Source organism: Arachis hypogaea, chromosome 1, assembly GCF_003086295.3.
Source record: "Arachis hypogaea cultivar Tifrunner chromosome 1, arahy.Tifrunner.gnm2.J5K5, whole genome shotgun sequence".
Classification (NCBI taxonomy): Eukaryota; Viridiplantae; Streptophyta; class Magnoliopsida; order Fabales; family Fabaceae; genus Arachis; species Arachis hypogaea.
In genome coordinates this window covers 5,692,169-5,716,723 of record NC_092036.1, presented here as the reverse complement: position 1 = coordinate 5,716,723, position 24,555 = coordinate 5,692,169, and the positions used below count along the sequence as shown (strand labels likewise).

General features: G+C 33.9%; 2 protein-coding genes and 1 long non-coding RNA gene across 4 annotated transcripts; 2 read left to right on the top strand and 1 right to left on the bottom strand.

Annotated features, from left to right (window-relative positions):
* Nucleotides 1-921: 921 nt before the first annotated feature.
* LOC112792126 (pleckstrin homology domain-containing protein 1) lies at nucleotides 922-1,792 on the bottom strand. Its single transcript, XM_025835224.3, has one exon. The coding sequence runs from the start codon at nucleotides 1,545-1,547 to the stop codon at nucleotides 1,062-1,064; it is 486 nt and encodes a 161-aa protein (XP_025691009.1). The 5' UTR covers nucleotides 1,548-1,792; the 3' UTR covers nucleotides 922-1,061.
* Nucleotides 1,793-9,283: 7,491 nt separating this feature from the next.
* On the top strand, nucleotides 9,284-10,479 carry LOC112800374 (uncharacterized). Its single transcript, XR_003201442.3, has 5 exons — nucleotides 9,284-9,542; nucleotides 9,635-9,730; nucleotides 9,859-9,950; nucleotides 10,048-10,164; nucleotides 10,250-10,479. It is a non-coding gene; the product is annotated as an uncharacterized lncRNA (long non-coding RNA).
* Nucleotides 10,480-11,190: 711 nt separating this feature from the next.
* LOC112792105 (pentatricopeptide repeat-containing protein At4g20740) lies at nucleotides 11,191-16,924 on the top strand. Of its 2 annotated transcripts, none has more exons than XM_025835212.3 (4): nucleotides 11,191-11,573; nucleotides 13,059-15,517; nucleotides 15,762-15,920; nucleotides 16,573-16,924. In XM_025835212.3, exon 2 carries the CDS (start codon nucleotides 13,131-13,133, stop codon nucleotides 15,291-15,293), a length of 2,163 nt encoding a protein of 720 aa, XP_025690997.1. In that variant the 5' UTR covers nucleotides 11,191-11,573; nucleotides 13,059-13,130; the 3' UTR covers nucleotides 15,294-15,517; nucleotides 15,762-15,920; nucleotides 16,573-16,924. The 2 variants fall into 2 exon arrangements, with proteins under 2 accessions (XP_025690997.1, XP_025690983.1); XM_025835198.3 differs by having other exon boundaries at nucleotides 12,995-15,517.
* The last annotated feature ends 7,631 nt before the right edge of the window (nucleotides 16,925-24,555 follow it).

The window sequence follows — 24,555 nt, the reverse complement described above, 5'->3', positions numbered from 1 at the left end:
AGTAAGCAAAAACAACAACAGAATATGCCTCAGTTAATCACCGAGGAAAGAGACACACCATGTTATGGAGTCAAAAATGTAGTCTGCTAACTATACCAGAAACAGTGTCTGAGAAATAAGATCTGTGAAGCACAATCAGCAGAATACACTGTAAGTCCCTTACACGATATTAACAGAAACAACATGCCTGAGATTAAGATCTGTGAGGCACAACCAACAAAATGCAACCTTGAGTCCCTAACATGGTATCATCAGATAGCACTTTCCAAAAAGAAAATCATATGTAAACCGAAACTACATGCCTGAGATACTTCAATGGCAATTACCACACTCCCAATCAGATCATCTAACTACCAATCACCTCCTCTTAGTTCTCAGTTAGATGCCATCATCCCTTAAAGCCAAAGATCTCATTCATTAGGGAATAACCCAACTATAGTGAATATCACAAAATCCAGTTTATATCACCAAATCCCAATTTAGTTCCTGACTTTTCAGAATGTTCAATTTTGTCAATGATAGTATCATTGACAAAATTGAATGATGCTGCACTCTGATTCAATGCAATCTCGTGACTAACTTAAAAATTTTCATGAGTCAGGGCCTAAATTAAACCATGCTTACGATCTCAATAACAAAAGAAGGAATTGAACCTTCGAGAATGATCATCACAGTTACCCCATCTCTGATCCTAACTTATAAACAGAACAGAATTCCTCACTACCACTAGTAATTCAGCAAGGTTTACAACACCCCTTTCAGACAAAACCCCCCAAAATCTCACATATCCAAATCACTCAAAACCCTAGAGATTATATTTCTTTGTTAACAAGAAATTCAAACCTAAGATTCAACTAGATTTGCTTTGCAACATCGGCACCAGACAAGCAAAAAATCTCACACATCCATCCAAAAGGCCAATTTCTTTATCAATCACCAACATTAAATTAGAAAGGATAAAAAAATTCGAAACATTTTACAAACTATACATACACATCACATTAAACAAAGCAATCCACAACAAAAATAGAGAACAGAGAGAAAGCGCGTGAAAAACACAATCAGCGCGTGGCATCGTTCTTGTTACCATCATCAACATCGCGAGCAGCGTTTCTATTATTGTCATAATCAACGACCTCATTATCGGCGAGTGAGCGCGAGTGCTGAACAATCGCGCGGCCAATGGAGTTGATCCAATCCTCCTTGTCCTTATCGGAATCGGCGAGGAAGAACATGGTGTTGTGCGGCGTGGAGAGCTCGAAAGCGGAGGGCCTGTGGAGAACGTCCTCGGCTCCCTTAACGGTGAGGCAGTTGGCAACGTTGACGACGCCACGTGGCACGGAGGAGCGTGAGGAAGCGGAGGAGGGATCCTTGAACCACAAGAGCTTGCCCTGTTTCAAGACGAACCAGCGGCGGCGCCAGGTTTTGATGTAGTCGCCTTGTTTTGTGAGCCAGCCGGAGCGTTCAGGGTTGGACCAGAACTCGATTCCGTTGTAGTCTTCGGGACGCGGGTCTTGACCCGTTGCTGATCGCCAAAGATCCTCCATTATTGAAGGTTCAAGGTTTTCTTCGCTCTCTTCTCTCTCGCTTGTTTCTCTCTCTTCAGTGGGATAAGCTCTCCGCTCTGTGAGTGGGATCGTAGTTGGGAGTTAGAACCAATAATTTCACTACCCGCCCGACCCGGATTTGTTCTATCAATTTTTCGATGTGATCTATCAATGGGCAAAATCAGATTTTTCCAAATCCGCAACGAGGTAACCAAGATTATCTTATTTGAATTATAATTTATTTATGATTTTTTTAATTTAAAAAAAAACTTTTTTATATAACGATAATTTAAAAACAAATTAGTTTTTATTTTTTTGAAAGGTATTTTTATTTTAAATTAATTATTTGAAATAAATGTCAACAAAAAAAATTATTTGAGATAAATATTAATATTTTTTAAAATATATTTTTGATACACGAACATTTAAAATTCGATTTTTTGGTGACTTAAAAGAAATAAACAAAAACTAAGAACGAGAAAAAAATAAGAAACTGCTTAAGAAAGGCAGTCCCGTTGAATACTACTCTCAAATTCTTTCCAAGGCAATGGAAGCTTCACTTGGGGAGAAAGGGTCCTCATTGCGGTCTTTGCCATTATGTCTGCTACTGTATTTGCATCTCTCAAGATCTTCCGAAGATCAGCACGCCATTTCCAAGACATGATATCTCGAATTTTTAACACCAAAGGATCAATAAACCCAGAGCAATCTTGTGAATTATTGACAATAGTAAAAGCCTCCACACAATCTGTCTCACATATAATGTCTCTTTGTCCCGAGTCCCATGCTAAAAGAAAGCCTCTCCAAATAGCAAACAACTCTCTTTGCAAAATGCTACGACTCTCAATTGTTTCCAGACAGCCTCGTTGCCACCTTCCCTTCCAATCTCTGCTAACACAAGCAAAATCAACTCGAGCACCACTGTCAGGATAGTTAACATCACAATTAATCTTAAAGGTACCCACTGAGGGGGGAATCCAAGAGCCACTAATGGTTGAGGGGATAGACAGTCGTTGCAACTCAAAAATATTTCGGAGCTCCTTTTCCAAGGACAAAGCCATACCAATCACCTTGTCTGTGGTCCAATGGTCGTGAGGATGAAAGATCTCGTTATTCCTCGAACGCCAAATCTACCAGAGACCAGAAAAGAATCTAAAGGGGCGCTGTTTGCTATTATGTAAGAACCAACTCATCAAATCCACTGGTTGATCGGAGATCCCTAAAGCTTACCAAACAAGTTGGGCTTTTGGACAATCCCGAATACAATGTAATACCGATTCCTGACCTGAGAAACATCGTGGACAGCTATCCGTGTGCGAAATGCCCCTCCTAAAACGAAATGCAGCAGTAGGAAGAGCCTCCCGAAGACATAGCCAGGCCAAAAATTTGTGCTTTTCCGGAACATGTTGACGCCAAAGCCAAAGCCAATTACCCCTATCCTCCCAACTAAACATCTTCTTACTGAGTCACAAATAACCACTATGAGCATCATATTTAAAATTAGGTTTAAATGTAAGCAAATCAGTTATAAACTTATAATACCCTCAAATTAGCAAGTTATTTACAAATTTACACATATTTTTTAAAATATAATAAAAATATCAATAATTAAATATATACTTTCATAAAAGAAATTAGGTGACCAAATATTTTTAGTAACGATATTAAACCAAATACTATCAGGTATATGCATTGAATATGTTAACATTCTTCCTCTTATATACCTAAGATTGCACGTGAATTAGATAATATCCATATATTTGCGGTAGCTATCCGTATCTGATTCGAATTTTGTGGATATTATCCGATTCGCAAGGCTATCAAATTAGATCAAATCTGATCCGCAATATGATAGGATCGGATTGCAAATTTAGCAGTGATATATTCGCAAATTCGATTCGCAGATCTTCATATCCCTACGTCTCATATAAATAGCATAGTTTATGATATTTTATTTTTAAGTTTTTATGTTGTCTTCAACTTAAAATAATTAAACTTAAATCTTGTGTTATTATTATTATTTTTGTTATTCAAGAGAACTTTTATTCATAATATTTTAAGAGTAAATAGACTTAAGCAGGTAAAAAAATAGATTTTTGGACTTTTTTTTTATAAAAACAGTCAAACAGGACTTTAAAACAGCTTTTTTAATTATGCGGATATATCTGATATCCAATCCGATCCGACGAGTGCAGTACGGGTCGGATAGAATTATAGCCTATAACCAATCCCATCGGTATGTAGCCATTAAATAATTTTTTTTGAACAAAAGAGCTCAACACAATAAGTGGAGCAAGAACAATAACAAGCAAATAGAAAAGTTAAAAAAATGCAAAGAAATTCATCAACTGTTTTTTGTGCTCCTCCTTCTTATAGTATACTCTTGATTTTGTACTCCTAATTTTGTACTCGAAAAAACATCTTCAACCACTCCAATCTTATTAAAACTCTATCAATCAAATTGTAAGATCGCTAAACGAAAGTCCACCAGTTGCATATCTTCTTTTATCAATTCTTACTAAAACTCTGTTAATCTGACAGCATCCTTTCTCCCCTCCACCTACACAATCTCGTTGAAGTCTCCCATAAAGGCTGACATAACTCTGCAATATATCTCAATTTCTCCCACACAACAAATTTATCTTCTCTTATGAACTTCATACACCACAGAAAGCATAATTGAAATTATTTTTAGTAAGACCCCTTCAATACACAACTAAAACTCTCCTTTATAACAACCACTCATTTTAAACATGAATTCATCCCAAATTAATAGTAAACACTTGAAGCACCCTCCAACTCAACATATTCTCATCCACAGCATCACTCTTCCGAATTCTTATTACATCAAATTTTGTCATTACCCGTCACTTAATCTCAAACAAGCCCAACGTATTCAACTTAAATTTTTTCTTGAGGTTTTTGACCATACTCAATTTTCCATCACCCATTAACCCCCTACCATTCCAAGAACAAAATATTTTAATAAATTATTGCACACATTTTTTTTATTTTTGGGCCTGCAGCGTCTTGCTTCTGTTTTGCTAATATTCTTTTCTGAGCAATTTCTTCATTTTATGCTTGGAGAATAGCCATAATATCATCTTTTTCATTGTATAAAATTGCACCCGATTCCAATGCTAGCTCCCAAGTTTTTCTATTTTCAAACATCTGCTCCTCCAAAATATTATTTATGTTTCCCTCACTTCCTTCATTCTTGTCGGAACCACCATCATCAACCACCCTCTTCCCAACTACTTCTTCATCATGTTCCGATAGCTCTCCCTGTCTCTTTGTCAATATTGTTCCCTTTGTGCTGAGACCCATGCCACTATTATTCACAATGCCATCCCTATCACGTGTTTCTTCAACGTCTTCTGCACCATCATCATCAACATACACACCCAACCCACCAGTCCCTTCATTCAATGTCACCGCCAGGAGAGTAGCGGCTTGGTTCTCTGTCACCAACTCTTCCTCGATCTCATGACCCAACATAGGTGCCATTAGGGTTGCGCATTTTTTGTCACGTTGAACCTCTTTTGCCGTGACCAGTCTTTAGCTTTCCTCCTTTAACACCGATTCGGTCTCCTTCGATCTTCTCCACGCTGGTTTCTAGCGCAAGTTTTGCAGATGCAGCTTCCTGCACACTTGTCGTAGACCATTCTCTAGCGTGCCATTCCTATCGTGAAAACCGTGCTCTATTTCCATCAAGCCTAACTCAAATTCTAGACCCAACCCAAATCACCGAACCGGTTGATTGAGGAAGCCGGGTCCAAAGATCCTTCTCTATCTTTTTTGGACATCTTTAAATTGTTGGGCTTAACATCAAGCCTACAACGAACTTTCTTTTTCTTATTCTTTTTGCCCTTCCTTTCTAATCTATTAAAGTTACCTTCATAAATCCATGTTACTGTATCTTCAGAATCAGCTTCATAATTAATATGATCACATCCCACACAATCCACACTCCCTTCAATTCCTTCATAAATTGGTTGATATGTTACCCTTTTTACCTGATTTTGTTTTGAATGATCATTAATCCACTCATTCAAAATAATTTCAGGAATTACCAACCTGCCCTTATCTTCTCCGTCTTCCTTCAGCTCCCCCATCACCACATCGGTAGCCTGGTCGTTGAAAACCACCGATTTTGTAACCCGTGCACTCCTTAAGCTCGTACCCACACACTCCCTTTCTGCAACTGTTCTTCGTTGTTCACAACTATAGTCACTTTTTTCATTAGCTTCTTCATAACAATTCAATCTAAAAGCCTCCTGTCCCACTTCTTTCATTAGCACATCAAATCCATTTATACCTATTGTGATATGGACCCATTCATTAATCATATCCATGATACAAGTATCAATTTGCACTCGTCCATCACTAAAAGACATGCACGATTCTGTCACTTTGTCACAACCGGCTACTTTTCCCCATTGGCCTCTTAACATACTAAATGTATATGCTGACCACGCATGTAACGGAACCCCATAACATTCTAACCACACTCTTCGAGTTTCACATCGCTCCGTCTCATCCCATCTCCATATACTATGGAAGAATTGCAATGCATTTTAAACGTATATGCTTCTTCCGCATTCAATACAGAATCAAAAGTCAAAAGAACTCTATATGCTCCCAATTCCCGTACTTGGACAACTTGAGACAGGTTTTTTCCAATAATCTTTTTCAAGAAACTTAAATCAATTGCTTTCGTCGTACTGCCAATCAGACTTTTCTGTAGCCACTCCAGATTCTCTTTTACCACCGATACTTTCACTTTCTTTGTCCACCCATTTTCATACGAGTCTGGCTCTTTTTGGTGCCTTGTTAGTTTCTCTACTTGCTTTTGGTTATCTCCTTCCTGAGGTTGAGAGTTTCTCTTGTTCCGACTATCACCTTCTTCCTAAGCTATCTTTCGGACCATTGTCTCAGTTGTTCGTCTATACTTCGCTTCTCCCATGTACAAAATCTTCCCTCTCAACCTTATATGATTCATTTCTGTTATAGCCTTCAGAACTCCACCTTTCATTGTGTATCGGATGAATGCAAAAATATATATTACCACCTTTTTGTTTTCGTGATACATAAATATCGTTAATGCGTCCAGTCCAATTAAACAGATGGAATAATTCATTCTTCGAAATGTTTTTGGGGAGATTATCAACAAAGATGGAGAAAGACTCATTTTTCAACCGTTGATACTCTTCTCGATTCCAAATCCTGTGATCTTTTACGATAAAATAACACAAACATCAGAGATAAAGATAATATACATCATACATATATATATATATATATATATATATATATATATATATATATATATATATATATATATATATATATATATATATATATATATATATATATATATATATATATATATATATATATATATATACTGTCATACAGGTCATAAGTTAGCCTACAACCCTTCACATCTTGTTACTATATACATAATCAACACTTCGGGCCCTGGTCTATATAAGAAGTCCCTAAGCTGGCACCCGAAAACTAGCCTAGTCAACTATATACATTTTACTCTTCTAAGAAGTCTAATCAAAAGTGAGAAACTAAACATAAAAGTTAGGCTAACACAAAAAAACTCCCAAAACCCATATCATCGTGAAGGTTGTGGTAGGCTTAGAGAAGGGGGGTTGAATCTATGCCTTCCTTTGATTTTGCTGTTATTACCCTTTTAAAATAACTTTGCAATTCTGATTCTGTTCGAACTGAGCAGCGGAAATTTATGAGACAATTTGTTTTTGTCTCATGAAAATCAGAAAATAGAACACATCAGAGAAGAGAAAAGCTAACACCAGCAAGTATCCTGGTTCGGTTGCCTTGTGCTATGCAACCTTCATCCAGTCTCCTCCACAACTATGGAAGAATTTCACTATAGTTAACAGTATTACATACACCAATAACACAGGATTGACCCAATCCTTTCACACTCAAGTTCTAACCTAACTTGACATTGGCTATGCTAATACCTAACTATACCTCTTAGTGCTAACCCAACTAAGAAAGGGATACCTTACAGGTACAAGATACAAGACACAATCATACCTAAAGAAATCAGAAAATAACTCTAGGCTTTTCTCTCAAGTGTATCTCTCAGCCTTTTTCTACTCATGGCTTTTTCTCAAGCTTTCTCACACTGCCTTTTCTCTCAAGAAATTACAGAAAGATAAGCTTAAAAAAGTACATTACAATCAGTAAAACATGAAGGAGATTGATTTCATCAGCAGCCTCTTTGCTATGTGCAAAACCAGATTCACAAACCTCAGCTTGAGTTCTTCAGTATTGGCCGAATGCTTTTTTGAAAGAAAGCATTATCCAAGTAGATGAACTTCCTAACAGAACACTGTTCTCACACTCTGGTTTTTTTCTCCTTTGTTTCTGAATGAACAACAAACCTCTTTTATCTCCTAGCATGTTGATGGGTTCATCTTCCTAGGTCAGCTCCTTGAGCACTGAGCTTTTCCAACCCCCAAGCTCACTTTTTCTTCTCAAACATCAAAGTAGGACCTTTGCTTCTGACTTTTCCAACTTGACCGAAAGCCATGAAGGAGTAACCGAAAATGTCTTCCAATGGTCAACCAAATCTGAACCATAGAGATGCAACTTGGTCTCCAAGAATCTCTTGTGACTGTGGATTTGTAGCAGTGAAGAACAGAGATCAACTTTTCCTTTGAATGTCATTTTCGGATAGAGCAGAGAGTTGGGAAGAAAGGATGAAGATCTGATGCATGCAAGATGAGATAGATTACCTTTCTTAAGCTTGATTTAGTTTGGAATTTCTGTTTTAGCTTCTGTGCTTCAAGCTTTAACTCTCTCTCTCTTGCTTCTTTGGTTACTAGCTTAGGGAGGAACTTTTTTCTCTCTTTCTCTTTCTTACTTTTCTGATGCCATGATTTGACTTGATTTGAGAGGAGAGGAACGTTGCTTACTTTGGAGGAGTGAAGAAATCAATCTTACAAAAGAAGCTTTGTGGGATGGATACGGGCTTGGATCCGGTTTTTATTAAGCAACCCGTTTGGCCTATTGGATCCTTTGGCTTTGTTTCTTTTGGGCTGTGCTAGTTTATTTACCCATCAGCATTGCTATATTATTTTCATACCATTTGGGCTGCTTAACTTGAATTATGGCCTGCAACATAACATAAATAATTAGCAATGTATATTTATTAATTAAACAACTCTAATTATTTATTTTGCCAAAAATAATGTTTGTCATCAATAATTAATTTAGTTAATTTCTTAACTCAACACATCGGCTTCCAAGCATCAATTGTCGTCGTCAGAAAAATTTTCAATCACATCTGAACACTCCTCAGGATCCTCGTCTTCATTATCATAAATCTCAATAATCTCAGAAGGGGTTCTAACACTCGTACTGCTGCTCTGACCCGCGCTCGTCGGTTCACTAAAGGAGGAGTATATAAGCTAGGCTAAGTGATCTCTACTTTCAATGTAACTATTTTTTAAGAGTACTATCAAATGAGCGGAGAAAATGAAAGAAATGTTTATTTGGACACTTAATTATAATGAATTCCCAAAATTCTGTAATATAGTCTCTACTATAAAGTTAATTGCGCTGTAAACTAGAATTTAATTGCGCTGTAAACTAGAATTGGACAGAAATTTACAGAAAATTCGCATTGACTACATTTGAGCTGTCATAGAAAGTTGAAAGTCGTTGAAGGGTGGGTAAAGAAACACACCCGTAGCAATTTCATATATTAAGAGGGTAGGTGGTCGTTGAAGATTTATTTAACAAGGATCATTAGGTATTGAACATGTAATCAAGTTTTTTGTTCTTCTTTTAGAGAGTAGTAACCAATCCTAATTGCACAAGCATTGTTTTAATACCAAATAAGCTACTGTTTATAACCTTTGACCCCTGAATTTGTACCTTTTGCAGATTATACTTTGCTCATCCATGAAATATTTCCGTGGATCTAAGAAAGATACAATCCTTGGAAAGGTGCTCTTTACAGCTTTTGAATTTGCAAAAATTAAATGATTCCTCTTATTTTAATATATATATTGATTCTTAAGGTTCTAGTAATCTTGCAGCTATATAAATCTTACTCTGAGTTATGCAAATCATCACTGATTCCCCCAGCAGGAATCTTGGAACTCTCAAACATGTGCAGAGTGCTTAATGATCAGGTATCTGAAACAAAGCAGTACAGAAGTTGATTATGGATTTCTAGATGTAGCTTTCTGCCATTGATTATGAATATTCCGATGGAGCAAAGTGGCAATAAGTAAAATGATGAAACATATTATAACTGCAGGGGCTCATTTTAAACTAGGACCATCACGAGAGGATAAATTGAAAAGGGTAACACTAAAAGTTGACTAGGCCGATATTACTTTTGCATTGCTGGTAGTGGTTTTGGCCTTTAGGACCTTGTATAATTTTTTTACATTTTCTTTCTGAATTTGCAGTAACATTTCTGTGTTATTTAAATTTCATGACACAGGGAATCCGATTTTTTAGAAATTGTCTTCAATGATCCACTCATGATTGGTGATTTTGGTTTAGCTTGATGTGAGACAGTAGATTAATTAGTTTTATGTTCTCCACTACATAGATAAAGGTTGGAAGCCCTTATTTTTACATGCCTTTAATTTTTCTTAAATGCAACTCATGCCCTTACTTTTTGGTTCCTTGTTCTCTTGCAGGTTATTTCATTATATATGAAATTGCTTGGGAGTTGGGAAGAATTTTCAGCTGACAAGCAACAGCTGTGATAAGATATTCCGATTATTTGTTTTCCTAGATAGTCAATGAAGGTTTTGTAATATCCCTGATTGTTATCCTGAGATATTCGAAAAGGTGATTACCATTGTCTATGTTTTGCATTCTCTTGTAACCCTTCACAATTTAAATCACAAGTACCTAATTCAATTCATCTGACAAAAAATTACGCTCATTTTTTATTATCAAATCATGAGTTCATTACATAGTTGTCAAAACCGGATCGATCTGTCCAGTCAAACTGAAAAACTGGCGAATTTGTCACAAGGTTGGCCCGGGTGAGCTATTTGACGGTACATGAAAATGAACCGGTGAGACTCAGTTCGAACCGGCTGCTCTTAACCAAAAAGGGAAACTCTAAAACGGCTAACGAAGCCCCGATCCCCACCTGAGACTCTTGAGAGGCTCACACCACCGGCCGATTGCTGCGCTGGTGTCGGGTACTCTGTCTCGTCCCGTTGGCCCCTGTACATCTCCTTCATTGGCGTCCTTGACGTTGTCGTCTTCGTCGCCGTGCTTGTCTCCGATCTCCCTCTTCACTACCCACTGCTGAGTGCAAATTGCATCGGGTATATTTTTTAAATTTTCTTTAAGTTATTCAGTAATCAGTATTTTAGCTCGTGAGTTAAAGTATGGTTCTGAAGACCAGATATGACCGGCTGGTCGGGCCAGTCTGACCATGAACCAATGGTATTATCGGTTCGGTCCTCTAAAAAAACCGCCAATGAGAAACCGTACTAAAAAGTAAAAACGTTGAATTGGTTGGTTCTTGGTCGGTTGAACTGAACCGGAACCTGGCCGGTTTATCTAAAATGATGCCGTTTTGACTTTTGATATTTAATTTAAAAAGGAAAAGGGTTCTGCCGTTCTGAAAGACTGAAACCCAGTCTCTCCCCTCTCCCTCCCGCAGCTCTTCCAAGTTCCAAAGGTCTTCGATCGCACAACCCTTCCTTGATAACCTTAGCCTCATCGCGCCGCCCTCCTGTCTCACCGTGGTCGTTCGCTAATCCTCTTGGTTCGTCGTGCTCGAAGACCCTCCCTTAGTTCGCCAACGCGAGCATCTCCAGGTCCTGCTCCGCAGTTCTTTTCCGTCGTCCATCCGTCGTGTGCGTCGTCAGTGTTCGTCGCCAGCTCGCCGTCGTCCGTCACCAGCTCCCCATCGTCCGTCGCCAGCTCGCCAGTGTTTGTCGCCAGCTTCCCGTCGTCCGTCGCTCTCCCTCAAGCCTCTGCTCACTGCCCTCGCTGGAGGTAATGCCTCGAATGCTCAGTCAGTGGCTCAGTTCTCGGTGTTTATTCTTAGTTGATTGGCTTTGCTGAGTTTGCTCCCTGATGATATTTAATATGATAACTCTATTACTGTCTTAATGCTTGATGATAATTTGATAACTCTGTTACTGATTCACTGCTCAATCTTGATTCTTTTTTCCTTTGTTGTTAAATTTTCTTGATGATCAATTTTGTGCTCGTTCAGACATTCTGTGCTTTTTTCTGTTCTTAATCATTGTGCTAAGTTTGTTAAAATTGGGAAACTTTGTTAATTTTTGTACTTAGACTTGTTAAAAACTTAAAATTATGTTAAAAACTTTATTAATCTTTGTTAAATCTTGTCAATTTTTGTTAAAGTTGTTTATTGTTGTGCTAACATAAATTGCTCAGTTTTGAAGTTAATTCAATAAAGAAAAGCATAAATTGAATTAGTTAGTTAATTCAATGAATTTTTCTTTCGGCTATGGATGATCAAAAAATATTTATTTGTGTATTTTTTGATTCTTCTGTTTAAGACGGTGGAAATAAAGGTGAAGATGATCTTTATGCAATGAATCTGCAGTAAATTTTTGCGGATTTTGATGATTGATGAGAAATTTTTATGTTTTTTATATTTGAATATTCCCTTATGTTATTTGATTTTTTAGTTTGTATTTTAATAGAATCATAAGACTTTAGTTGTTATAATACTTTAAATTTAAATGACATTTTAAAATTTATATTAGATTATAATTATGTTTTAGTGTATTTATTTATATTTTATTTATTATTTTATTATAAAACAATTATTTCGTAGAACCTTGGTTATAAGTTGATTAATTGAGTAATTGGTTATAAGTTGATTAACCGAGTAATTGATTAATGATGTTGATTAACTAAATCTGTTAATTCTTGATTGTTATTGATTTTGATCGATTATAACTTGTTGATTCTTAGGTAGATTATTCATTTTTTTGTTTTAAAGTGTAATATATTATTCTATGTTATTGCTGTTGTATATATATTGTTTTAGGATGGCTTTATCAAATACACTATCAGAATTTGAGACTTAAATTTTAAATTTTAAATTTTTTATTATTTTATATTTTTTATTTATGTGAAACTGAATTAATTAATTAAACCAATAAGTATAGTTAAACTATTTAGTGACTCAATAGCCTGATGGGTTCTATCACCTGTTCGGATTTAACAACTATGGTTCATTCAGTTAACTCTCACTAGGACGTTTGTGCTGTGTTGTGTCATCTCAAAACCCATTCCCAATAACAAGTAAAAAAATACTGCCATAGGCCTATACTCCTATATCTACTGTATAAATCTCCTATATCGAGAAATTTGCTGCACAACAAGATAAAAGCTGAAATCAAACTTCAAAAATTAATGTCAAGAATATTAATTTGCAGGCACACATAAACTTCGTAAAACTGACGCAGTTTTTTTCTCTGCTCGATCTTCGCTCTCACACAGTCACACTCCTCTTCCTTTCACCGCCGGCCCCGGAATCACAACCACCACCACCGCAAGCAGTCCAATTAAGAAATGCCCCCGCCAGCATCACCACCCCCCAAAGCAAACAAGCCATACTTCTTCTACGGCCACCGCACGCCCTCCCAGAACCGCCCAACCGTCCGCGGCGGTCTCTTCTCGAACCGCCAAACCCTCAAACCCCATAAGACCCCCTCGAAACTCTCCATTCCCTTCGACATTCACAAGTGGGACCCTCATTTCCTCCCCCAAAACCCCTCACCACCTCCTTCCCCGTCTCCTTCATTCTCATTCTCCTCCTCCCCTCGCCTCTCTCCCATCGCCCGATTCATCATCGACGCATTCCGCAAGAACCGCCACACCTGGGGCCCCTCCGTGGTTTCCGAGCTCAACAAACTCCGTAGGGTCCCACCCACCCTCGTTGCTGAGGTTCTCAAGCTCCAAACAAACCCTACTCTCGCCTCCAAGTTCTTCCATTGGGCTGGTAAGCAGAAAGGCTTCCACCATAATTTTGCATCCTATAATGCTTTTGCTTATTGCTTGAACCGTAGCAATCGGTTCCGGGCAGCTGACCAGCTGCCCGAACTTATGGACTCGCAGGGGAAACCCCCCAGTGAGAAGCAGTTTGAGATTTTGATTAGAATGCATTCTGATGCCAATAGGGGACTTAGGGTTTACTATGTGTATGAGAAGATGAAGAAGTTTGGTGTTAAGCCTAGGGTATTTTTGTATAATAGGGTTATGGATGCATTGGTAAAGACGGATCATTTGGATCTTGCGCTCTCGGTTTATGACGATTTTAGGGAGGATGGGTTGGTGGAAGAGGCTGTTACTTTCATGATTTTGATTAAGGGGCTGTGTAAGGCCGGGCGAATCGACGAAATGCTGGAGGTTTTGGAGAGAATGAGGGTGAATTTGTGCAAGCCGGACGTGTTTGCTTATACCGCTCTGGTTCGGATGCTGGTTCCGGAGGGAAATTTGGATGGTTGTTTGAGGGTTTGGGAAGAAATGAAGAAGGATAAGGTTCAGGCTGATGTGATGGCTTATGCTACTATAATTATAGGGTTGTCGAAAGGAGGGAGGGTTGAAGAGGGTTATGAGTTCTTCAAGGAGATGAAGAGTAAGGGTCATTTGATAGATAGAGCTATATATGGGTCACTTATAGAGTCGTTTGTGGCGGAAAAGAAGATTGGTGTTGCTTTCGATTTGTTGAAGGATTTGGTTAACTCAGGATATAGGGCGGATTTAGAAATTTATAATTCCCTTATTGAAGGCTTATGCAATGTGAATAAGATTGAGAAGGCTTACAAGCTTTTCCAAGTTACTATTAAGGAGGGCCTTGAGCCAAATTTTTTATCAGTGAAACTATTGTTGCTGTGTTATGCTAAAGCAAAAAAAATGGAAGAACTCTTCAAGCTTCTCAAGCAGATGGAGAAGTTAGGTTTTCCAGTTATTGATGATCTTGCCAAATTCTTATCCCTTCTGGTGAAGGAGGGACCATTAGTAGCATTAGAGGCTTTTACACACTTGAAGGCAAAAGGTTATATTAGTGTTGAAATGTACAATATTCTTATGGATTCTCTACACAAGGTTGGTGAGATGAAGAAGGCTCTATTACTCTTTGACGAAATGAATGCCTCAAACTTGAAACCTGACTCATTTACATACAGTATAACAATTCTATGCCATGTTGATCTTGGTAAAATTCAGGAGGCATGTGAGTATCACAATAAGATCATTGAGATGTCTTGTATTCCTTCTGTTGCTGCTTACAGTTCCCTTGCCAAGGGGCTTTGTAAAATTGGCGAGATTGATGCAGGCATGATGCTTGTCCGTGATTGCCTTGCCAACATAGACAGTGGTCCTATGGAATTCAAATATAGTCTTACCATCATTCACTCATGTAAGTCAAATGATGCCGAGAAAGTGATTGAAGTATTGAATGAGATGATGCAACAGGGTTGCCCTCTGGACATTGTCGCATGTGCTGCAGTTATATCTGGCATGTCTAAGCATGGAACAATTGAAGAGGCCAGGAAGGTTTTTTCAAACTTGAGGGATCGCAGATTGTTAACCGAAGCTGACACCATTGTGTATGACGAATTACTAATCAGTCACACAAAGCAAAGGACGGCAGACTTGGTGCTATCAGGAATTAAGCTCTTCGGTTTAGAATCTAAACTAAAATCAAAGGGTTTTAAGTTTTTGCCAAGTTGAAAACTGTTGTGCGGATCAATTGATGTATTTCTTCTCTCAACATGTTGAATATGCATAGTGATGCAGAAAAGCAGTAGGGAATGGAGAGTTCCAATGTTGTGGTTGGCTGCTTCTCAAACATCTTATTTCTTGTGGTTCATATGTGTGATGGTAGCTTTAAATGATTTTTCAAAGCATCAGACTTGGGTTGCTGGACATAACTCATAATCCATAGTTCTGTCGAGGTAATCTGTTCTGCATTGTTGCTTCTTTGACAAAATAATGTCACCTCGGTGCATTCGATATTAATCCATAGCATAAGCTCATCGTTGCTTCATGATTTTTTTTACATAAATGTATTGTTTGATGAGTAGAATTAAGAGTATTACATAGATGATCCTTCTCCTTATTTTATCCTCTCACTCCTCTCATTAGGTCTTGTAACCCATTGAAAAAGCTTTGTTGTAACTTCTCAATTTCATTTCTCAGGTCCAGTGATGATTCCGACAAGATGCATTTTGTTGGAACGTTATATACAGGAAGATGCTTTCCTAAGGAGCCGAAGCTGAACTAATTTAATATTTGATTGGACAGACGAAGATTTGTGAAGCACAATTCGCCATTGCTGTTGATATCTCAAGAGCAAAAGTATGTATTAAAACAATTCACAATTATTATTAGATTAGCATGCACATTTTGTACGGACTTGTTTTCTGTTCTTAGTTCTTTTCTTTGCTTATTCAACAGTTTCACTTCATGCCAAATATCATTTGAAAGCATTTAGAGATTAGCGACGAATTAGTCCCAAGCTTCCAGTTGTAGAGATTTGTTATTCATGCTCTACTTATAATTTCTGTTTTAGTTTTCCCCTATTGAATATTTGAGTTGTTTATCATCTTCAGCCAAATATCTTTACTATGATAATAGTTGGGTACCCTGCTCTTTTTGTGCAACACTGTAACTTCAAAATAACCAATCAAGTTTTCCATTTTTCCCGGTAACAAGAAGGGTCAGCTGCATTTACGCTTTGATAACACAGTGTCCATGTAAACATGATTTTAGTAATACTACCGGGAAGGTGGATCAAATGAGGGATATACCGGTTGCTAGGAATATGAGGAGACAAAGAAAACTTTGAAGAACTTATCAAAAGAGAATGGTGTTGTTTGATCATGTAACCTACCTCTATTGATAAGGCTTTGTTGTATCTATGTTGATACACATACATTTGAGATGCTTTTACACTACTGTAGTTTTTTTTACCACAAATCTAATGGCTTGCGTTCTTGTGCATATGCAGGTGGTTCATCATATATGGTGATATACCTTGATAAAGCATGTTAAAATTATTTGGGGAGAATTTTCAGTCAACTAGCTAAAGCCATGGTAAGATACTTAAGATTACTTTTTCCCTGATGTGCAAGGCACCTTGTAGGAAGAAAACATTAATTTGTCATGGTCTCTAGTTTTATAACTAAGCTTAGGGTTTAGTTACAACTTTCAACAACAATAAAGTGATTCTTGTCTCCTCAAGAATAACAGCCAGACAATATCATAATATTAGAAAAATTTCAGAGGTACTGAGAACACAGGTGTTCCAATTGTTTTAATAATTGATTTTAATTAATATATATTATATATTTTTTTTATAATTCAGATTAACGTTTAAAATAACTGAAACACCCGGGTGTTTCCGATACTCTTCCCCCATAATATTAATTAAGCGATTCTCTTCTCGAGGAGAAATTAGCAATTCATTAGTGTTAGAAAATTGCTTTATGCAAGACATTTGCATGTGATGTGACATGCTTGTAAGTAATTCTCATGCCTGTCCATGCTATGTTTTTTTCTTTTTTTTTGGGACGGGGCATGTGCATGCTATGTTATCAAGCGATTATTCTTCTGTTCAAATTTTTCCGTAGATAATTTTTTTTTGGGCCAGAAGTTTGAAGTTTCTTAAAACAGTTTTAATCCACAAGTTTTTAATGGGCTGTAATCCAACATCCTGTTTCGCTTTAAGAGTTGGTGCAACTCTAGTGGACCAATCCAATCCATGAACTGTGGCTCAATATACCCACTATCCTTTTATTTTCGATCCACAATTTATCCTGCTCTGTTTTATACATATATGCAAGGCTTTAATCTAGTGGTTATGATCTTTGCCTTGCAATATGTGCATCGGATTCAATACATGGCCGAGACTAATAGTGGATGGGATCTAGGGATGTCAAAACGGGACAAATTCGTCAAGCCAACCCGTTAAGGCGTTAACCTGTTTAAATAGGTGGGTTTTTTTTCTCTAAAATTATATCCTTTTAAATTTTAGGTTAAATGGGTGAACTTGTGGACTAAACAGCCCACGTTTAAGTTTTTGTATTTTTTTTCAAAATTAGCACTTTTAGGCTTTTAGCCAACATTCTCTCTTATCCAACCTAAAATTTTAATTCATTAACTAAAAAGATTTTTTTAATATTTTTATCTAAGTGATATTTTTTGTTAAAATATTTTTTAGAAAAAGATAAAAGAAATAGACAATCCCGTTGAACTATGGGGCTGCTTATAAACAGTCTATGCTAAAAAATTATGATCCATAAATAAAATGGATTTAAATAGGTCAGCTTGTTTAACCGGCAGGTTTAGGCAAGTTGGGCTAATTCATTTGACTGTCCTAATGGAAACTTAGTCTTGGGTGTGAATGAGTGTTGTAATGTATAATATCTAAGGTTAGAAGCCGTACAATTTCATCCTCCTTACAAAAAAAATACCCAAAGATAATGAGATACTCCCCCTCGTAAAAACAATAACTTTGTGAAACATACATACATATGTATAGTTAAAAGGTGTCCTATAGAAAGTTTTGAATGTTCTTTCACTACATTTAATTCATAGAAAATTAAAAAGTCTATATTTAACTTGTATTTTTTATGTACATTTTTTAATTATAGTATTATTAAAAAATATTAGGAGATCAATACTTTAGTGGAAAAAAATTGGAGTTTGAGGATACTTATTAAAGAGATCACATGAAGTAATCTCAATTAAATTCTACTAAAAAATATTTTTGTTTTCAAAATAATGAGCATGAATGTTCTGATAATATTCTCAGTCGTGGCTCGTGACTAGTCTAGTATTCAGATATTATAGTAAAATTTAGTTAAAAGTCGCCATTTTCCTTGTGTTTATTGTTTAACGACTTTTAAAGTGATAATAGTACGATAAGTTTTATTATCTTGTCTCTTATTTTATTTGTGATGAATTAATCAAGATAACATTTTTTATTTACAAAAATTGAAAAGGACAAACAATGCTATATCATGTTTTTTGGATTCTAATTTTTATTTAGCAATATCTGAAAAAAAAGGACTAAATGACAACCAAAGATAACCTAATTATTATCCTCCCCCAATTTATATTTCATAGTGAATATAAGGACTTTGTAACCTATATATTTATGCATTAATAGGAATGGGAAATCAATTCACGAATGCTAACAATCAAAATTGGCCCCTCAAAGTCGAAGCAATCGCCGATAGAGACTATTAGGTGTGGCATCTAGATAGTGACTTGGACATTCCAACACCAAGATATTTTCTTACAATCGATTATTCTTTCATCTAAAAATTTCGCATAATTTAAATAATGTCTGAATTTTTATTATCATTAATTAAAAAAATTAATCTAAATAAAATATACATAACCGAGAGTTCTTAGTGAAAATTTATGCGTGGTACGTATATTATATGATATTTTCACGGATATATTCGAGTGTTCATAAGTGAATAATTCATATTACAAAAATATCCTCTCATCCATGCATAACAACACTAGGATTTTTGTTCATAAGTGGCTGAGAATAAGGCCTATACACGGAAAGTTATTTTGGTCAATATTAGGTTGATGATGTTATTGGTAGCAAAAGAGAACAAATTAAAGAAAGAGCCACAATGTGCGTGTGAGAGAGAGGGAGATTGAGATTAGAACAATAGAAGAATTGGATGAGGAGATAAGAAGATTGAATGTGGCATAATATACTTAGGGTACATAGTGCTGGGGTATAGTGCCTTTTTATTTTGACTTCTTGTCCTCGTATATTATTATTATTATTATTATTATTATTATTATTATTATTAGAGGAATGCTAGAGCCATCAAAATTTATTATTTTAGCCGTCATCAGAGATAAAATATGTTATTTAATTTTTAGATTAAAGAAACTAGAATAAAGAAATTGAATTGATGACCAAAATAAATAAATTCTGATGATCTTGTAACATTTTTCTTATTATTATTATTAGGTGAAAATTTAGGTGCAATCGACTTCATGTGAAGTTGATAATTGAGAGTCGTTAGATAAAAACTTAGTCAAATTAGTCAAATTATCTAACCGCTCTCAACCATCAACTTTATGTGAAGTTGACTGCACTTGAGTTTTCACCTTATTATTATATGTCAAATCCTATCATGTATTCATGTTATTTATTCAGCTTCTTTTTTTTAATTTCTCAACGTTTTTCTTCTGCTGAGTTAGTTTGGACTTATTATTGCATGATTATGTTCACGTAGAAACAACAACCGCTTCTGGAAGAACCCTAATTTAGCATTCAATTCCCCTTTAGCGAGATAATGCTTTATTGTTGTTGTATAAAATTATTTATTTTAAAAGCTTGGTCTGATAGCACAAGCAGTTATATATCTAATATATATTTTGTGTTTTTCGTTTTAAAATAAATATCTTTTCCACTTTTTAGATTATTGAAAGATTAATGTATCTAGATAAACTTTTGTCAAGAGAGGGAGTAGAAAACAAGTATATCAAAAAATTTATTATATATAATGTAGATATTCTTTATAAATTAAAAAAAATTGCTTTTTCACTCAAATCTACTTTTCCAAAAAAAAAAATTCTTTTTATCAAGTAGTAGGTGACCCTCTAATTGTACAAAAATAAAGGTTGTAAATAAACGTCATTTCTTGTGTCACAAAATCCAAATATCTAATAATATGACCAACAAAATTAATTATATTAGCTTGTCTTACAAATTATTCAAGTGTTTATTTATTCTATGAAAACACTTATCAGTTATTATGCTAATGTAATTTGATCTTATATTATGGAGAAGAGGGGGATTAAGTTAGAGGATTTGTTAATTTTGTAAGACTAAAATGAAAAATTATTAATTAATTATTAAAGAAAAAGTATAGAGAGATAATAAGGATAGTAAATAATATGAATAATAAAGTAAAAAATAAAAATAAAATCATAAATCATAAATCAGATGATTAGTTAATTATTAATAATTTTAGATTTTAAAATTTAAAAAATAAGAATTTTAAATTAAATCATGGATAGCTAAAGTTAAATCATTTTCTTTCTTGATAGAGCTACCTCCATGTAAGTAGAAATTAGATAAGAACACATTAAATTATTAAAGAGTAGTGCTAGCAAAGTGGAACCAAGCTAATTAAGTAACTAAAATCAAGATAGATATTAGATATTATTGATGACATTCACATCACAAATTCTAAATATCTGGCTGGAAATAAATTGGTGTTTATAAACCTGCAAAACCCAACAGACGCCACATCTAAATGCCCTTTCAAGTAGTGAAAAAGCTGGGAAAGATTTTTTGTTTCCCAAGTAAAGCTAACCAGAATTATCTATCAAAATAAATAAAGTGTACTAGTTTTACTTAGACACGGCTGCTCCATATTCAATGGACCAATAAGTTTTCATTCAATCTCTTAAATATTATTTTAGGTTTAGTTCCATGTGGTGGTGTAGGAGACAAAAGAAAAAAAAAAGTCCAACTTGTTCTATTTAATATTTATTAATTATTATTAGAATTAATAAATATTAAATAAGATAAATTTTAATTAATTTTTATTATTTTTTGTTATAAAATATTTTTGTTTAATTATATGAATTTAATTTTAATACATTATTAATATAAAATTGTTTTACACGTACGTTCAATCATATAACATTATATTAGCAAATATAACTACTTTTACATTGACAGCATGAATAATTATCTAAAAGAACGGATGTGATGATTGCACGATTGTGTAAAATACTTTACACTGTTCATTGGCAGAGCTTGAAACAAAATTTTGGAGAGTTAAAAATTTAACACAAATTTAATAATAATATTTATATTAAAATAAAATTTATAAATATAATTATTCTTTAAGTTTGTTACTAATAAAATAATAAATAAATAATTCTACAGATAAAAAATATAAAATAGTTTATAATAGTACTTTTAGAGTATTTAGTAACTTAAAATCTTCAATAATTAAATCAAAACTAAAATTTTCTCAATGTAAATATCAAAATTATCCACAAAAAAGTCGTCCTCCATCTTATTTCTTAATCTTGTCTTCATTATTTTCATTGCTGAAAATGATCACTCTGTAGTAGCTAATATGTTGTGAAAGCCAACAAAAGCTCGCTCAGTTTGGTCCAAATCTAACATGTTTTGAATGTTTAAAACTAAAAACTATTGAAGTTAATAAAAAGAAGAGATGAAGATTGAACCTAAATATTTTAAGTCATAATAAAATATTTGAGTTAACTGAACTATTTTTTATTTTTTTAAAAAATACTACTAATATTTAAAATTTTGGAGGACCATGACCCCTTATTTCAACTAAGCTCCGCCCCTAATACTGTCATCGTATCAAAATTAAACTCATAATTATATTTACAAAAATTTGTTACGAATTCATAAAATCTGTTAAATTATTTGCCATATATACATTATTTTACATATTTTTTAATAAAATATTAATTACTAGAATAATCAAAAGTTTGATATGAATATATAAGACAATTCAAGAGACAAATTTAATTTGTCATATTTTTATTCTAAGAAAAAATCTAAAGACAAAAAAACAAAACAAATTTTCTGTTTCTTTCCAAACCAAATTCTAACTACTAAACATATCTACATGCCTAAATAAAACCTCACCTTTTTATTAGGGTTACACACACGTAACACCACCATGAACGAATTTGTTTCTTCTATAAAAGAGAAGTTTTATCTTCTTTTTTTTTAATTCTAGTTTTTTGTAGTGCAATAACTTTGTGGACTATGTGCATGGTACTATATTCTCTGCCAATTATTCAAGGGAATAGTTTTCTGACGATGGAGGAATTACAATTAAAATTTTTTGGAATTAAATATTGCGTCTTTTAGCTATTAGATAATAATAGTTCATCGTAAAAAATATTTATATTTTTTATTAGATATAAATTATATGTTTTCCTCTGCTATCTATAATTCACTGTTTTGACTATTCTATAAGCGAAAGTTTTGTCTTTAAAAAATGGCAATTATTGCTTCATTTTACTTCGCTCAAATTAGTGATACTTTAGATTGTGTTTGTTTACAAAGACAGGACACTAAAACATAGACACAGATACAAAATTATGTTTGGCGGAAAATAAAGATATGGACAGAAACAGTGTGTTCAGAGACACTAAATTAGTATATTTTGTATTCATCCTGACAGAAAAGACACAAAGACACAACTTATTTTTTATTATTTTTGTTAATTTTTTATAATTATATTTTTTTATTATTATATTTTTCATCTCAAATTTTGTGAATAGAACAAAATAAGAATAAAATAAATTTTCATAATTTGTTCTAGTTTATCACCAAATAAAATACAAAAATATAAAATTTTGTGTTTCTATCCATCAATGTCTTATCTTATCCTGCTTTCAGTGCCTTATCCTATTCTGTTATCAAAAACAAACACAGCCTTAATGTTTTTAGTCAAAATTAGATGCAGATGCAACGATGCAAAGCCAGCAATAATATAAACTTAAGTAGTATAATATGTTTATGAGAAAATTAAATAGTTATTTTATAAATGGTAAAGAGACAAAATATTCAGTTCAGTTATGGTAGATGCATGAATCAAATTAAAACTTGAATTTTTTTTTTCAGTATTAATTATTAGCTTGACGAACGAACAACTTTGCGTGAAAATAAAAATGTGACACAATAAAAATCTATCATATTAGGTGTATAAAAAAAATAAGTCATGAAATTAACTATTTGTCTAAAATATATATTAAAAATAAATTAAATACTATATATATAAATTTATAATAACTGATTTAGTGGTTAATTTTTATTATCTATGTAGCATTTTTTAATAAAAATTTAAAGCAAGAAAGGGAGGTTGCAGATACATTGATGAATTCACATATATATAGCGGTTACATTCATATTCACATTCTAATTTCAATTCACGTTCTGATTTCTATTTTTGTCATAAATGTAACAATAAGCTGACATCACAGCCTTACAATTATAGATTCAAAGAAGGACTACCACATGGATCTCAACCTCCAATTCTCATTCCAATAATTGGTGGTAGAAAATCATAACATCTACCAAATAATTTTGGTACAGTACCATGTATAATTTCAGGATATTAGTATTCTTAATTTCTTATAGTAGTATACACGGTTTAAAAATTGTCACATATTTTATTAATTAAAATTAATTTTCAAAATTTGAAAATAAAAATTTATATTATTGATTACATAAAAAAAATTATCTTTATATAAAAGCCACCGTAACAAATTCCAATAATTTTATTACTCGATGCCAACTTTTTATGTAACTATAGGAGTGATGATCATGCGAATCTTCCCAAGTGGAATATTCCCTTTATCATATATATATACACACAATTTTTCACTATTGCTCTCTCTAAACTTTTGCATTCATAAATATTCCAAAAAGTAAATAAAAAATCTTGATAGTAGCTAATATATATAAATATATAACTAATGTGAGATATAATTATTCATGTGTAAACTTATAAAATTAATAACATGTTCGTTTTTGAAATTACCTTATTATTAAGAATAAAATAGAAAAATAAATTATTGCTTCTTAAAAATTTGAAAAGATTTAAATAAAACACGTTTCACAATATGGAGAGATCTAGAGTAATTTACAAGGTATAACTAAACCACTATAAGAGATCAGAAATTATTATCCTATATGAGTACCAAAAAATAATTATTTAATAAGTAAAATATTATTATATAAGTTATATAGCTTCTGTTATAAAATTGAACAACTATATATATATCTTTAAAACAAGTATATATATGATCTATTTTTCAGTGTTTTCTAATTTCGTTCTATGTGTGACATAGTTTCAAGATTTTTGTGGTTTGGCTTCAACAATTTGCAATTAAAAAGTCATAAGGTTACCAAGTTCAGTGTTTTTGAATACGAAATGTGTAGCAATCA

Bases quoted from the DNA above. Each gene is read 5' to 3' on its own strand.
- LOC112792105 (XM_025835212.3), top strand. From the start codon at position 13,131: ATGCCCCCGCCAGCATCACCACCCCCCAAAGCAAACAAGCCATACTTC.
- LOC112792126 (XM_025835224.3), bottom strand. From the start codon at position 1,547: ATGGAGGATCTTTGGCGATCAGCAACGGGTCAAGACCCGCGTCCCGAA.